We start from the raw sequence: 16,364 nt of genomic DNA on the forward strand, positions 1-16,364 counted from the left end.
CCACAAGGTGCTCGGTGCCAGCCTTGAAACCAGTGGTGGACACTGGGCACTAGAGGTAAATGTGTATGGATTCTCCCTGGGAAAGGTGAGAGGAGTGCTCCAGTTTTATGGAGGCCTGGGCCTCCTACAAAGGGCCCTGTACACATTGGTTACATTTGAATTATCATCCTGGAAAGAATTTCTAGTCACGGCCAAATCAATAGGGTGTTTGCTTTGGTGGGCTGATGTGGACCAAAATGGATGGCTGGGAAGTGTGAGTTAAAATATGACCTTAGAAATGTGCTCCCTGGTTATGATACTGCATATTTTATTTTATCAAGACTATTTTACAGATGTAGCTTGATCCCAGATCATTGACAAGACTGTAGCGAAACTGATCCATTTGACCTCAAGAAAAATAGTCCCTGATAAATAGGCGCCTTCCAATGAAGTAAAATGTCTCTTAAGAGTCTCCCCTTTGCTCAGCTTTCCCCCATTGGTAGATTAATCATCATTAGTCAATGTGGAGCCTGTTAATCTGTGACCTGCTCCCTGAGGGTTGGCTTGGCATTCCTGAATCTTAGACAGTCAAACAAAAAACGCTGCACTGCTTAATTGATTTCCTCCCACAGCCTTGAGTTTGTAGCGATTGAAACCATAGAACAGTGGAACCCAGCCTTACATGGGCAGTCCACTCAGGAAAGCCTTATCTGAAGATATCTATAGAAACGGTTCAGTCCAGTTTGTTTTTTATTTACTTAATTTACTGTTAAGAGAGCAGCCTTGGAACGTAGTGCTTAATCATATCATTAATCAGTCAGGAGTTGGACAAAAGCCCCAAGTTGTCCCTGTATCTTAACTCTTCCTCTTATCAAGACATTTTCGAAGATTTTCTGCTTCTAGCTTGGTGGGAACAATCTAGTAGAATGCATTTTTTGGTTGCAGCATTATTTCAGTGCCCCAGTGCACAAAGAAAGGTCCATAAAGGCGTGCAGTGTGAAAAGGTTGATTTTTACTGTACAAATGGTATTGCAAAAACAATAAGTATGGTGCTACATTGAAATATGTCTGCAATTTGGGTTTTTCAATTCGGTGATTCCATCCACATTATCAATGAATCTGTCTCTTTATGCAAGTAATAAGAATTAAAATCTTTATTGTCATTCAACAGTGTCCAACAACATTGTGGCTTTTAAGGTAAAATTTTGGAACATTGACAAACAGTGAGCTTGCGTGTATTACGCTACTGAGGTACACAGTTCCGTTTGTCCAAAAATTTCAAATAAAGTTTATTGAGCCAGTCCCACCTAATAAGTGAACAGAAAATCATAGATAGCATATAAGTACGACATGCTTAAAAAGCAAGTAAACCCTCAAATAGCACTTACATACAAAACAGTAAAAGCTCACTATAGTTGATTCACGCATATAAAATCATCAGTTTGTTTTTGATTCAACAAAGTAATGATCATGTTGGACAGTTAGCAAGCCATTAAGAGAAAATGGGCTAAAAACGCAGTAAATTGTATTTTCTTTTTGTGTAATTTTTTAACAAAATTGTGGATGATCTCAACTTTTTTTTCCTCCCACTAATACCACATCTGACAGCGTACAGTAACTCTTTGAACATACACAAATACTGTGCTGACTAAATGCACGCTAGCAGTTCTTACAACAATATGCATTTAACAATTCTCAAGCATGTGTTCACAAATTCGAGCATGCTTCTATCTTGAAACACCAAACAATTAGGGACAGCAAATTTGTGGTAGTTGCATTCTATTATATACACTGTATCAATTTTTACATGACCACAAATAATTATGAAAAGTGAATTTTGACCACAAAGGCTTGTTTTTGTTCATGCTTTGTTTTGTTAACACTACGTATAGTCGTGCGTATGTTCACACACTTAATTGCACATTTTCTCTCTTCACTATTGGGACCTTTTCCAGGCTTTTGATTGGCTAAAAGGCCTGACTACCCTTCAGCACCACCTGTTGCATTGTAATGCACGAGCCAGCAAATGCATTTTCTAGGACAGTCATTTTTTTCAATTGATGAAGATAGATATTTTTGAAAGGTTTCTAGGGTTAAAAAAAAACACTATGCTGTTCTTTTAAAAATAACAAACTTCAAAAGCTCTACTAGCTAAAAACTGTAATCAAAGGAGGGAGAAAAAACAAATAAACCATCAGTAATGTTGGGCTGTTGCTTTAGGTTCAAGGGATATAATTTAACAACTGCCAGACAATTATGCCACATTTTTAACTGAAACGTTTTTTTGCAGTTAGGCTCGTTTCATAACACCACATTTTATCTTTCACCATCCTCCTCTCAAGGAGCCTTTTTTTCCCCCCAATGGACTAATATTTGCAGAGAAAACACCTTAATTGGAGTCTAATAGTGAGCCTCACCATCCCCTAGACAAGAAAAATAAACATTCGCGTGCCAAACGTGCTTTAGTGCGCTTGTACGTTGGTGAAAAAAATTATACGCCTTAAAATGAAAAATTGTATGAATGACAGAAATTTCAAATACATCATGCTTGTATTATTATTTTGCCATTTCCACTTGGAGTCTTTTAGTTATACAATAAAATGAGAGGGCTTCCAGATTGGCGCATTTTTCCGTATATACACATTGACACATACGTAAGTTGTAACTATCGCAATGAAAGCATGTGAGGGGCGCTACACTCGACATTTCTGATGATGTCATGTCTACTTGTCCATGAGAGAAACAACACATATAAATATTTCTGTTAATCATCAACATTCCGGAAACGTTTTCAACAAAATGGAATTATTATGACAATCTCTAATGTTGACTGAAAACAATTAAGATCATTCCACAATTGACATTTTAAAGGTTTGTTTAATCCTTGGATTTAAAAATAACTAATGGAAAGCAAGACAATATAGACTATTATTTATCATTTGATTAGTTTTGGATACTTGTCCTATCATCAAAGTGTTGAGCTTATGTCACACTCCTCCCACCTTGCGTACCATATTGAACCAAACAAGCTGGACAATTTTTTTTCCATTATGAAGTGAATTACTTCCAGCCTTAGTAAATGGATTAGTGAAGGATTTCCAGTTCTAGCGCCTCCCGTTGAATGGCAAGTTCAGTGCTAAGCAGCGAAAACAAAGCAAAGTGCTCATAATCTGTTGAACCATCAACATGTCGTTTCTGTGTAGCTTTCAGTCTTAGCTAGCTGAGCTAATGATGTCAGTGTTTGGGGGTTAACCTAAACACAAATGGGGCTACAAAGTGAAGATGTGGAGTGCTGAAATGGGTCTGATGTTGGTCAGTTAAAGTCAAAGTCAAAGTCTCCTTTATTGTCAATCCCTCTGCATGTCAAGACACACAAAGAGATCGCAAAAGCCATGTACAAAAAAAAAAGGGGTTTTGTCCATCATTAACTTCTGATGCGAGCTAAGTTTGAAGTCCTTAGTTTTGTTACAGACATCATCAAAGTATGTATATTTGAAATATTGTCACATGTCTCCATCTCATCATTAGGTTGAGGCCAGGTCCTTCCTGCAGACAACTTGTCCAATCTATATTTGGGGAGTGATAAGCAGAACAAGCATCTATCACTCTACCATCTACCTTCTTGCAAACTGAGCTCCAACTAAGCTGGTCCCCCTGTCCCCAATTGTCTTTATTTTCTCCTTTAGTTCCCCTCCTTCTGTTTTCTCCATTACTCCTTCCGTGCACTAAGATCCCGCGGCGTCCGGTTCCGCTCACCAGAACTCTTGCTGCGGGCCTTCCTGGCGCTCTCCTGGGCCTGCCGATACTTCTCCACCATGCTCTTGTGCTTCCTCCTCAGCTTCTCGTTACACCACATCCTTTCGCAGTACTCCTCCACGTGGGGCAGGTTGGACGGGCCGATCGTCTGCATGATATCCTTGAACCACATACGCGACTGGCCAATCGGACTCAACCTGTTGTACGAGCTACAAGGCATCCAGTTCTTGTAGCCTCCAGTCGATCTGTCTTTGAGTAGCTCAGACAGGCCAGTGTTGTCCCGTACCATCAACTCATCCAAGGTGTCGCCCTGGAGGACTTCCAGGGTGAGTCGGGCGAGGGTCTGGGTGAAGCCATGCTCTCTGGAGCGGCAGATATAGATACCCGCATCCTGGCTGAGGAGGCGACGGAAGAGGAGGCCCTGCTCTGTGGACATGACCCGATCGTCCATCTTGACCTGAGTATGGCAGAGAGATCATCAGTCGGGATGTATTCTTGCACTATTTTGGGTTTGTTTCCCGTAACCTCATTGATTAACTTTTCAGGCCCTGTTCTTGACGATCATTGGCTGGTCTTCACATACAATCACACGCCATTTTTCTGATGATAAGCAACAGATAAAGAGGGTGCGAGCAAAATGTGCAATAAAATTTCAATGCATGCCAGACCAAACTAGAATCTACCAATAAATCTGTTAACATTCCCTTTCTTTATTCTCCCAGCCTCCATATCTCACTCTTGTGGTTCTATTCTTTCATACCTCATCGTTCTCTCTTGTACCTCCGTATGTATCTCAAGCTCATATTCAATACTTGTCCTACAGTGCCAACACAAATACAGCAGCCTTGTCAGCGGCCCAGTGTTTATTTGAAACTGAGAGGGGTGCTAATGCCTCATACGGTTGACTGAGGCGCTCGTTTTGAATGATCACTGTGGGTGTGACCATATCATGTTCTAAGCAATGCCTCATGTGCCACCACCTTTGCAGTGAATTTAACTCTTCATGGCATATGGTCAATAGTCTCAAACAAGACATTGTTTATTAAAAGAGAATTGTGCTTTTAAATAGAATTGCTCTCTTTCACCCGTGTGTCAAAACATTGCTGAATGAGTTAAGCACGTGGCGACATTGCACACCCATCTCGGATTTAAAGGCAACCGCGTGCCAGAAATTACATGGCCCCCCAAATCTTTGCTACCCTCTTGGGCCTCTTCCTTCCTGCCATCATATGAGATTAACTAGAAGGACTGACATTTACCTTCCCGGCAAAGCAGGCTGAAATGGTGTGTATAAGCATCTTGATTCCTCAATTTGCAATAGTGGGCCAATTTATTCCCTCGGAAGCCTGCAGAAATCCTTTCCTCAAAGAGATTCAAAACAATGCCAATTCAGGAAATGGCCAATTGTTTGTGGTTTATAGCTCGGATGATTGAGGACCGCATATGTTTTCCGATGGCTAGGCAGTAAACAGCACCCTGTAAAATTCATCTCACCTCTTCCTTGCGGTCATCACGCTGAACCAACCAGATGACAGAAGCTTGCGGGGAGCGAGGAACACATTCCAGAAAAGTGCTGTTGTTCTCAGCACCGTACACCACTCGATCCTCCATCTCTTCTAGGTCCTCTGATACCAAGCATAAATAGTTGCAAATGTTGTTAAAGAAGGAATATGGGAGCCCAGATCAAGTGTTGACAAAGTCAAAGTTGCATTTACCACTAAAATTCTGGTCTAAACACTGCAGCACCGGGTTTCCGTGTCTGATGTCCTGCCTTCGGAAGCGACGTTTATTGTTGGGGACGTATCGAGCGCAGGACGAGCCATCCCAGGCGCAGTAAGGGTCTCTGGCCAGGCAGCACTCGGCGCAGGCCTTGCCGTACGTCTCACAGCGATGAAGCTTCACCAGAGCCACACCAGCTGGGGAGCCCACATAGAGGGCTTGCTGATGAGCAGAGAAAGGGAGGTTTCAAGGTTGGGGATGATTTGACCACGGGATTAGTTCTGATATCCATTCTGAGAGGTTTCCAAATAAATTCAATATCAAGAGAGGATGTGATGAAACGCAGATGTTAACTTACTCTTTTGACTGATATGTCCATTGACGTAATTGAAGTTGGCACCTGCAATGATGACATGAATGCTTCAGCGTGAGGTAAATAAAGCTTACCGTGCATTTTATTAAGAACCAATTTGGCTTTATAGAGCGATAAGAACTAAGACTAATTGAAATGAAACACACTTTAAAAACTTGAAGCTCCTCCAATGTGACCTCTTCTGCTTCCAGACTATTTCCTCCATGAAGGGCGATGACCTTTAACACCGTACCGATGTCTTAAAAAGAAACAAACACACCAGTTAAGTTCTGGGCTTCATTTTTCATTTATTCAATCAAAAAAATATTTCTGACCAGCTGGAAAACACATTTTACCCGTGCTGATGAACATGACGTCATACTGCCCGTCCTCCGCCTCAACACGGTCCACCACGATGTGTTTGAGCCTGTAAGGAACGTTTGCCTTGGCGAGCACAGGTTGGCGTAAGGCGGGTTGTACCGGCCGCCACATCAGCGGATGGCTTCGGGCAAACTGGAGCACATAGTCGGGGAAGTCTTTGGTGCTGCCAAACTCCCTGCCGGGCTGGTTGGTGATTTTACTGGGACACTGAACAAACACATGAAAAGGCACAATGACTCTAACAAACCTTACATTGTGGTTTATTGATTTTGAGTCGGTGGTCTGTTTTACATTTCTTTCTGTTAGATAAAAGTATTTCCATGCCTCCGTGCCAATGGCGCTCATCCGTGTGCGCCTGGCACAAAAGCTTGGGTGTGGTTACAAAATCTTATAGAAGACTCAAACCAGTTGGAATCGCTATGTAATTTAATACTCGCCTGATCTAACAGCATTCTTTATTCAATACTGACAATGAATGTGAGCGTTTGTCTGGCCCTGATGTCCTGTGATTGACTGGCGGCCAGTCCAAGTTCAACAGTAGTCTTCCTTTTTCCTTAAGTCAGCACCGATAAGTGCTAGTAGTCTTGACCCAGGATTGAAAATAAATGGATAAATGATTGTATGAAGTCTCCATGTGTGCAAACAAAAGACAGTTTGTCAGCAAAAAAATAAGGGCCTTTTTTAACAGCCGTCATTGCTGACATTCCATTGGCTTATTCCTTGGCAAAGCTCTAAAACGTACTCTTCTCCTCCATTAGATTTTTTTTTTTTTTTGCGTCTTGAGGCTGTGGCACGTCCGTCATATCTTATTCAGCCGTCAAAAGCCAGCAGCAATGAAAAACAGACGGCCCACATTTTGTTTTGTATTCATTCCAGAAAACTTTGATTAACCTGTTTATCTTGGATGCATTAGCGTATTTCAGTGAACACACTGTGGCGCACAGACAACTTTGATTCAACAGAAGGTTAGCGTTAAACTTCATTATTCTCCAATTATGTCAAACTGAACAGCTTTTTTCTGTCATAGCTAATAATTCTAGAGCACTTTTAATAAATATTAATCTTATTTTTATTCATTTACCTCGATCAGAAAATGGCACTAATTAACTGATGTCAGAATGTACTTCATGGTTTAAAATTTTGTGGATTTTTTCTTAAACTTTATATTAAAGATTTGTAACTCCACTTCACTATTACCCCCTTGTTTTCCTACATTTGACCTTGTTTTGATATTGTCTGAGACAATCTTGTCTTAAATTACTAATTCACTAATTGTCTACTGCTTAACTTGTTAAGGGTCACTGGTGAGCTGACCCAGCAAATTTTGGCTAAGCGGTGAGATACACATAGAATCAGCAGGTACCTATCGAGAAAAAACATTTGGCCATGCACCTGTGGACAATCTACAGTGAAGCAGTCATGCATGTTTTTGGAATGTGGGACACAAGAAAGGGAGGGGATTCAAATAGAGGACCTTGTAGCTGTGAAGCCATCATGCTCTCACTAAAGTGAATACTATTTTAGTTTGACAAATGCGTTCTTATTCAAAAGAAGCAACCCCACTGTAACACTGAAAATCGTACTTTCTGTATTATGACAATAGTCTGCTTTGCTTGATTGGCTAAATGCCAAATTGTCAAATGTGGCTCTGGTGCAATTTCACAGGATTTTTGTGTACAACTGAGCTTCCCCTCTTCAACTCTTTAGTCCTTCAACACTTTGTTAATCTGAAAAGTGAATCCACCGGGGTATCTGCAGCTGTGTTTTATAATTCATAGTCCTTCAATGTAGAACTAGTTCCAACTCACTTGGCAAATGAGGTGGAACATGTGCCATGTGATTACGAGTAGGTGTGTTTATGTGTTGAAGTTGAAATTACAATGATGTAGTTGACAGCATCTGGAGTGTACAACGTGATCACAGCTGCAACAATATAATTTTACTTTACCAATATCAAACTTTTCTACACCTCATTTGCACTGTTGTATAACCACCTGACACCAAGTCAGCACTTCTCACTTCACTACAGTGGCTCTCATATGTACAACCGATATGCTTACACAAGAGCTAAACGTAACATGTCAATTGCTAAATGTGTTGAGATAACAGTTCCAGTAAATTTGCAGGAGGAAAATGATTATTGCAGCAATTATTCAATACTTAATTACACATCCAGGCTTCCAACACTAATCGCTTCTTGTATTTACATTTTTTAGTGAAAGTGGGACATGCAGGTGCTCAAGTGGGTCAAACAAAACTGAGCCATTTCAATTATTCTATCATCTAGAAAGAAGCAAATTTGGCATGACTTGAGCTACTTACCACGCCTGGTCTGGGATAAGGGACACGGCCTTCGTAGGCACCCCACTGGTAATCTGGACCTTCTTTATGAGCAAATGGTCCGTTAAAGGCCTCTCTGATGTCAGCCATGCGATAAACGCACACAGCAAAACCCTGGAATACATTACTGGCGAGGACAGGCGGAGAAACTGAGTCAGAGAAAAATGTTTACTCTTAGCGTAGAAAACACAAACTTGACAAGTTTTAGTAAACGTAATGTACCTGATAGTGCTAAAGATTGCATAAATATCTGGGTTCCTCTCATCCTTGGTCCTTAGCAAGAAAACATCCTCTGTTTGAGTTGAAAGAAAGGTACAAAGTTAAGGATGGATTCAATTAGGTCGTTCAGTTTGTCGGTCGGTCAATTGTTAGGTTAAGTTTGTCTCACCCAGTTGGTTGAAGTGCGTATCGATGCCATGAGGTCCCGGTACAGAGCAAACCAGTCTGGCTTTGATAAAGGTACTCCACTTATTCACCAGCACCCTCTGACCTCCAACGTCATTCTGCCATGAACAACAAAACAGACACAAAACATATGAAATGGTAAAACACAATTGAATTTGTGAAGCTCCAACAGTTTTACAGAAAAGACTTCATGAACCCTGACAAGACTCAACTAGTCAAGATCAGAGAACAAGTTATTACTGTCATTACAACAGTGGGCTAGAGTTTTCCACTCGTTCAATATCAAGAAGAGTGCAGGCATGTGATGATCACCACGCTGCAGGTACATGGTCATTTCCTTGGATCTAAGTCGGCATAAAAAGCAATGGCTGCCATAGGAGCAGAAGACCGTCAGCGAGGAAAAGATGCTTTACCACTGATAAATCAATCGAGGGTGGGACTGAGACTTGGAGTTCAAAGCAGACACGGTGTATCAGAATTTAGCTCCTATGCTGCAGTGTAAATGCTTTTAAATCCAATTTAAAGTATTTTAGAGCATTTCTATGGACTCAAAGGGTTAGGGTTTCTTCTTGCCCAGTCTCCAAGGTATTGCGGTCACTGTGTGAGTATATTTTCATTTATTCTGGTTTGCATAACGATATATTTGTGTGCGCTGCACGTAGCTTGAAAGAATGTAAAAGATCACGCAGAGCGTATTGAGATTGTGGATGTGAAACGTCACAGCTGTGTGTACTTTGGAAGGCGAACGGCTTCATTTTGTTGTAAATATTTTAAAGGTTTTTATATTCCTTTAGGGAAATGTCAACATCTGAAAGCTCACAAGCGGGTTTGGGGTTCTCTCTAGAGTTCTCTTGATCATCGGGTGTCTGTTTCTATGGCTGTGCTCTTGCATGAGCGTGAAACTACACGATATATCACAAGGGAGGTTTTGGCTAACATTTGAAATTTGAGGCCCATAAGGGATCGACCAGGAAAAAAAAAGAAAAAAAAAGAGGGATCTTGGCTTGGAGTTTACAATTCAAAAATCACTTCCTTTGCAGATGTTTAGTTCCTAAGGGCTCGATGTATCAGGCTTCATACACCTGACCACCGGGTCTTCTTTACTTTACCCTGATTCCACAAGGCAGATGGTCGATTTCGAAAGATTTATGTGGGAAAGAGTCGACAAAAACAAATTCCCATCAAAAACAAAATCGGGTCAATTTTGTACAAGGCAACACAGAAATATAAAGTGAGAAAAGTGTATTCTTCCATACTGTTATTCCCTGTTGCCTTGGACTGTCTGTCAATCAGTCAAAGCACTCCTCAGGCAACTAAAGCACTCCACCATCAGTGACTATACTTCATGTGTGTTTTGTAGTAAAAGTACTCACCGCACACACTCGTCCAACACGTGTGTGAATGGCCTCCTCTCTGTCTCCGGCTTCGGTGGCCTTCTCGGTGAAGAAGAAATACACTTTGTCATCGTCTCTGTCGTCGTTGTCTGGAATGAGGTGCGCTGCCACAAACTTGGGGTCTTTAGAAAGGGTTAAAAACAAGAAGATGGTTGTTAAAATGACGGCCATGAAAGTGGAGGCGTAAATTTTAGGGATGCACCATCACTACTATGTTTGTGATTTGTGAAAATAAATAGGAGTACTAAAATTACAAGTAATAAACCCTGTTAGGCTTTACAAAGGAGGTTATATTCTACAGGTATTCAACAGGAGGTGTAAAAATGACTTATTTCTACTTGCTCCAATTTAGTTTCAAGTAAATTTGTCCACCAACAAATGAAATATTAATTTAACAATGAAGGAAATAACTAATATTTGTATAGTGTGTACTGCATTTATCGTAATATTTTGTCCAATTGTTTGTTTGTGGATGGCTTGCAGGATTTTGGATTCTTCTTTCATATATTGAATGATCAAACTCCAGAACTATTTTTCCATTAATCATTTATAATCCATATAGCTGAGAAATTAAACAAAATGAAAACTAAAATGTCTATCAAGTGCCGTATAATCAAATTGTTCATTGTAATTGGACATGTTTACTCATTTATTTCAGTCAGGGATGTCATACATTTTTGTCAGAGGGCACAAATATAGTTCAGGTTTTCTTTGAATGGCCAATATGACTGTGTTCGCGTGAATCCCCCAAAAATATAAGCCTCATATTATCACACTAAATTGATGAATAATATGTTTTGAAATCAGAAGCCATTAAAAAAATGTTCAATTATTTTTCTGTTCTTTTGAGTAGTATGGAAATAATGCTGGCAACATCTCAAGGATAATAAAGGTAAAGAAATATTGCATTTTTTTTTTTTTTATAGAATCATGATGGACATGATTTCCCTTGGCGGCCCACATAAAATGAACAAGAGGGCCAAATCTGACCCCTGGGCCTCGGGTTTAACACCAGTACCCAAGATGATGAATTTCTGAGTCTTGTTGGAAGCCTGAGTTTGGCCTCGCTGCAATAAGACAGACTGATAAAACATTACCATGAAGGATTTTATGGTCAGTCTCGGTCCTCATGGTGGAGCGACCTCCCATACTTCTGAAGATCACAGAGTCTCTTCCTAAGAAATCCGCTGTCAGTCCTGTAAATAACTCCCCACCTACACAGAGGGGGAAGGAGGGGAGTGCGTGAAACCAAAGCAAAAAGTCAGTCGAGAGGAAGAAGTCTACTGCAATAAGGAAATTGTTGGTGACACTAAACATTGTGGTCCAGGCTTATGACATAGAGCCATGGAAGGAAAAAGGAAACTCAGCAGATCCGATACTCAAAATCCCGCCACTTTTTGGAGTGCATCCTCTACTGAGACCTAGAGCTAGACTCACTTTACACAACCCTTGGGGGAAAAAAGAAATAAAATACAGAAAATATCCTAAGCAGTCATGTCCAGAGGATTGGAAGCGTTTAGCAACACAGCGTGAGAAACAGCTCTGTTTGTGGGTCATCACATCACCAGAAAATGAAAATCCAGAAGTGAAAACAAAATGGCCTTAGAAACTCCTTCAGTTTGCTCTACAGTCAATTACAAATTCTTTCCTTAACAAATTCTATTTTAAAACTTTTGAGGAAAAATGGCCTAAATGAAAACCTTTCCATGTTTAAGGTACAATGGTAGCCTACAATATTTTAAATCTGACATAAAAGCGTAGATTCGCAGGAATTGCAATCTTGTCAGAAGATTTTCTTTGTTTTTGAAATTTTATTTAAAAGATTAGGGAATGATTACAGAGGCAAAGATGTAAGGCTTCTCTTGCACTGTAAAGAGATCATTTTCAAAACTTTAAAATTGGACCCATGTTCTTAGCACAGCTCAGCTCAAGAAAAAGTACACTATGAATTTGTCAGCTGAATGCAAACAGACTACCAAGGATTGAAGTTGGCCCGCCAGAGGCCAACAGGTTGATGCTTGGATTTCTAAAAGACATATGGGTCAAAGGCTACTGATTGGAGAACCATACTGGGGCTGAGGAAAAAAAACAACAGCGAGGGATTACCCTCCAGAGAAATCCACTACCTGAGCTTAATTTACAAAGCAGAATCCTGACTACAAGTAATATAGGGCCAAAAAGATTAATCCAATTTTATATAATCAAGCATATAACTACAGACAACACTGCCCTATTAAATCTCAGACAACCTGGAAATGTGTTTACCTGTCTTCGCCCACATGCAGCTCAAAGAGAAGACAGACTCAACATACTCACAAATGTAAAAGGATCCCAGACTGCAAGAGCATGTCCAATGCACTTAAGTGCTGAGTAAGCTTTCCTCCACCACTCGCACTAAAAAAAACTACATCTTTATGTAACAATGGACCTCATTCTCCAAAGGTTCTAACAAATAAATGGTTATTTTCTTACTCATTCATAGAAAATATGAGAATGCTAACACTGCACTTCCTTTTGGTGCTACTATTTAAGAAACCTATTCACACCACTTCCTGTATAATACTACTTAGCGGACTGACGATAACTTTAGGATCAGGGCAGGCTTTCCCATCATGCTTTTTTTTTAATGTGTTATTTTGTAGGACAAAGAGCCCCTCCTCCCCCAAACAAACACACGTGACCTTTGTTTCCGTCAGTCAACAGCGAAACACTGACGAACTGAGAAGGTCATTAGTACTGACCCGGTTCGTGACAATTTCGGTGACGGACTAAAACCTGCTTCTGTCAGAGCTGTGACTCATCATTTGCCAGCAAAACGAGAGTCTATCGCTGACGGACTGATGGGCCTTCTATCAGTACTACTACCCATATAGTACAATGGTCCGCCTGTATTGGTTATTTGTAAGAAAGAACATGAACATACCACTGAATGTGCTAGCAAAAGGAAGGCTGGGGTCATGTGGGACCCTGCCTCGTCCATTCTCCACATTTTTAGGGTCCATGGTGAAGACATGCTGCGGGAGATACAAACACAAAGTTGAATTGGTCAGTTCTGATTTGTACTTATATCATGACGCATTATGCACTACACATATGTATAGTGTACAGCAGGTTTTATTGAGCGAAACTCATTGGCTAGCTTATTGTTGTCCATGGAAACAAAGCCGTTGATCAGACTTAACCTCTTGAGAACAATATATTCCTCTTCCTTTGTGTTCCTATGTGCACACAAACAGACTTTTATTTGTATCCACTCTTTTGGGTCTTTCTGCCCCTCCTCTGAACTCTTGTCTTTCTGTCTGAGAATGAAGATGCCGTCTGAGAAATAAGGAAGTGTGGGATCCGTGGAGCAGCCAGAGTTCAGATAAGTTTCCCACCCATTTCCCAATGAAGATTCGCCCTGAGCTCTGAGAAGTGAACAAGGTCATAGAAGAAGAAAATAAATAAATACAGCCCCAACCAAAAAAAAACAGTTGATAATGTATGTAAAAGACGATTGCGTCAGGCCCATTAATATTCTGTCAATATGCTTTTTTTGTTTGGATCTACTAAATATGTCCATGATGTTTGTTGTCTATTAAGTTTCTAGCATTATAACTTAACCGTGACTGAACAAGCTGTATATTTCTAAAATATTCATCATTTAAGATGCTACACTTTCTTTAGATGTACAAGAAGTTACTTACAGTAAAATGTCATAAAAAGCATCAAACTGCTCACATTTTTGGGGATTTGCAGTTAGAAGTAGAGCGTAACTAGTTTTACACGACAACAATGCTAGTTGACGTTACCTAGATTTTTTTGGGAAGAATTTGGAAAGTAGGTACAGTAAAACCTTGAAGGTCAAACACAATGCATTCCAGAATATAAATTGATTTCCCAATTTGAAAACATTTTGTATGAATGGAACTAACAAACACAAAACCATTTTACGGGTCAGACCGTCACATTACAAAACCTCAATTATGAGAGATGATGACAAGATGCAGTTAGTTGTATTTAAATTCAAATATTCTTCACAGGCGTGTAAATTACTCTTAACCACTGTTAAAGTGTTAAAGCTTGTGACTTTGCCATGTGTATGGTAAAGCTGGAATCTTTTTGTTTACTTCATATCATACAGCATCCTGTCCTTCTTGCCTCATGGTTTTCTTACCACCCAAAATAGCCACAAAGCAAAACAATCCTTTGATACTAATGCATGCTGAAGGTTAAACCCCTTATGTTTTGTGCATCTTTGGTAGCACGTCTTCCTCAATAGATTTGGTCAAATTCCAAACTGTCATCGACATTGTTGTCTGTGCTGCCTGTGCGTCACTTATTTTGAGTCCAATGCATTCATGTCCCCCAAGAAGGATGGTGAAAGGATATAGGAGCAGCCCTCATGTTTGATACAAGGCCACGTTATTAATTGAGGTGTCCTCCAAATGAACTGTGAGCGTCTCGCCCTCCGTTTATTGAACAGACAATGGACTATTGTGAAGGGAAGGGTGAGTCTTCCACACTGAAGAGTAATCACAGGGCGCATGATGACATTCAAGTCTGCTTTATAAGAATAATGGGAAATTTACCCATTCAAACACATTTAGTTTATACGGGGAACAGCCCTCAGATTCACGCTACATTCACTGTCGGCTGCACCATTGTTGGGTGACAACAGATGATGTCATCTTGGCAAAGTTTGAGTACACTGCATTTGCCCTCTTGTTGCAGCATTACATATCACGTTTCTTAAGTCGGTGGTGCTTACTTCAGTTTTCTGGAATGCATCATATAGCCACATTTCTACCAATTAGTCCATCACGGTACGATTCTGAAGAACAAATCGTGATCTGGCTTGTGTTTACGGCGCAAATCGTGGAGGTGGGATGGTGGCAGCTGCGGCAACTATGTAAATAATGTGACATCACTGCGTAGCAACGCAGTGGAACGTGTGAATGAATGAGTTCAAAAGATCAGAAAGTAAACAAAGGGTGCCAATGAAAGACAACAAACATTTGGGGTCTTTCCATTCCCCTTTCCATACTCTATCCATCAAGCATTCAACTGTTTTAGCTCCGCCCCCAATTAACTTGCATGGTTTTTGACAAGTGAGAGGAATTTGGCGCACACAGAGAAAACCCACATAAGCACGGGGTGACTTAAAAACCCCAACTCCAATTTCTTTCCTCACAAAATCTATTCTCAGGTTCCCCACAAAATTATTAGTGGTGTGTGTGTCAGGGGGACATTTCATAGCACTGTCATGCAGAGAAATGGTGCAGCTGATTCCGTTTGGGCAAACACCGCCAAGACAAACACACTCGAGTGCTGACGAGCTAAAAAGCAGTGCTATTTTCTTCTTTGCCAAGCACAGCATATCAGGGACCACCAGTATCATTTAAACAAGTGATTGCTGACACACACACACACACACACACACACACACACACACACACACACACACACACACACACACACAAACACACTTTACGCACATTATGGAGGTAGTCGTCTGTTGCCCTGAAGGGAAACTATGTCAAATACACTACACCTGATTGAAAAAAAATATTTCTGTAAAAGTCAAACATTTGGATTGTATGCATCATGACAGTGACGTTGGGATGTGTTTGACTGCCCAGTCAAACAATGGCGCACTGTCTGCCTTCTTAACTTACACTCTTTGCAAAAGCGCTGGAAGCTCTTTTCTAATTTAATCTTTCAATGCTTGTACAAACATTGCCGTCTTTTGGAATGAAAGACAGACTACAGACTTTTTTTTCAAAAGCAATGTTTAAAAAGTCTGAAAGGGAAATGGTGAGGTAGATTTTTGACCTGACAAAATCAAGACAGAGTCAATGTAGACTATGGATATTTACAATACACAAGATACAGTATACACAAAACTTTATTTAGAATGTGCATGCGTGTGTTCTTATCTCTGTTTTATTTTCCAGGAATTGTTTATTTTCACATAAATGACATTGCTTGGGACACCGTATCACTATCGTCAATCTTCAGGACTTCAGACACAGGTTTATTGCTCTAATTATTATCTT

At 40.4% G+C, this 16,364-nt stretch overlaps 1 protein-coding gene across 1 annotated transcript in view; it reads right to left on the reverse strand.

The window, feature by feature from the left end:
- Positions 1 to 1,105: 1,105 nt before the first annotated feature.
- The window catches only part of sema3g (semaphorin 3G), a 36,758-nt gene continuing 21,499 nt past the window's right edge, over positions 1,106 to 16,364 (reverse strand). The window contains exons 5-16 of the mRNA XM_088365720.1: positions 13,250 to 13,340; positions 11,424 to 11,540; positions 10,306 to 10,448; positions 8,916 to 9,030; positions 8,750 to 8,819; positions 8,510 to 8,654; positions 6,163 to 6,394; positions 5,974 to 6,065; positions 5,813 to 5,854; positions 5,451 to 5,676; positions 5,230 to 5,360; positions 1,106 to 4,192 (exon numbers count right to left, since the gene is read on the reverse strand). Of these exons, the coding sequence (XP_088221846.1) occupies positions 3,689 to 4,192; positions 5,230 to 5,360; positions 5,451 to 5,676; positions 5,813 to 5,854; positions 5,974 to 6,065; positions 6,163 to 6,394; positions 8,510 to 8,654; positions 8,750 to 8,819; positions 8,916 to 9,030; positions 10,306 to 10,448; positions 11,424 to 11,540; positions 13,250 to 13,340 (1,908 nt within the window). The 3' untranslated portion in view covers positions 1,106 to 3,688. The remainder of the gene's footprint in view (positions 4,193 to 5,229; positions 5,361 to 5,450; positions 5,677 to 5,812; positions 5,855 to 5,973; positions 6,066 to 6,162; positions 6,395 to 8,509; positions 8,655 to 8,749; positions 8,820 to 8,915; positions 9,031 to 10,305; positions 10,449 to 11,423; positions 11,541 to 13,249; positions 13,341 to 16,364) is intronic.

The sequence above is a fragment of the Syngnathus floridae genome, chromosome 2, assembly GCF_059516105.1.
Source record: "Syngnathus floridae isolate MCC-2025c chromosome 2, RoL_Sflo_1.0, whole genome shotgun sequence".
NCBI lineage: Eukaryota > Metazoa > Chordata > Actinopteri > Syngnathiformes > Syngnathidae > Syngnathus > Syngnathus floridae.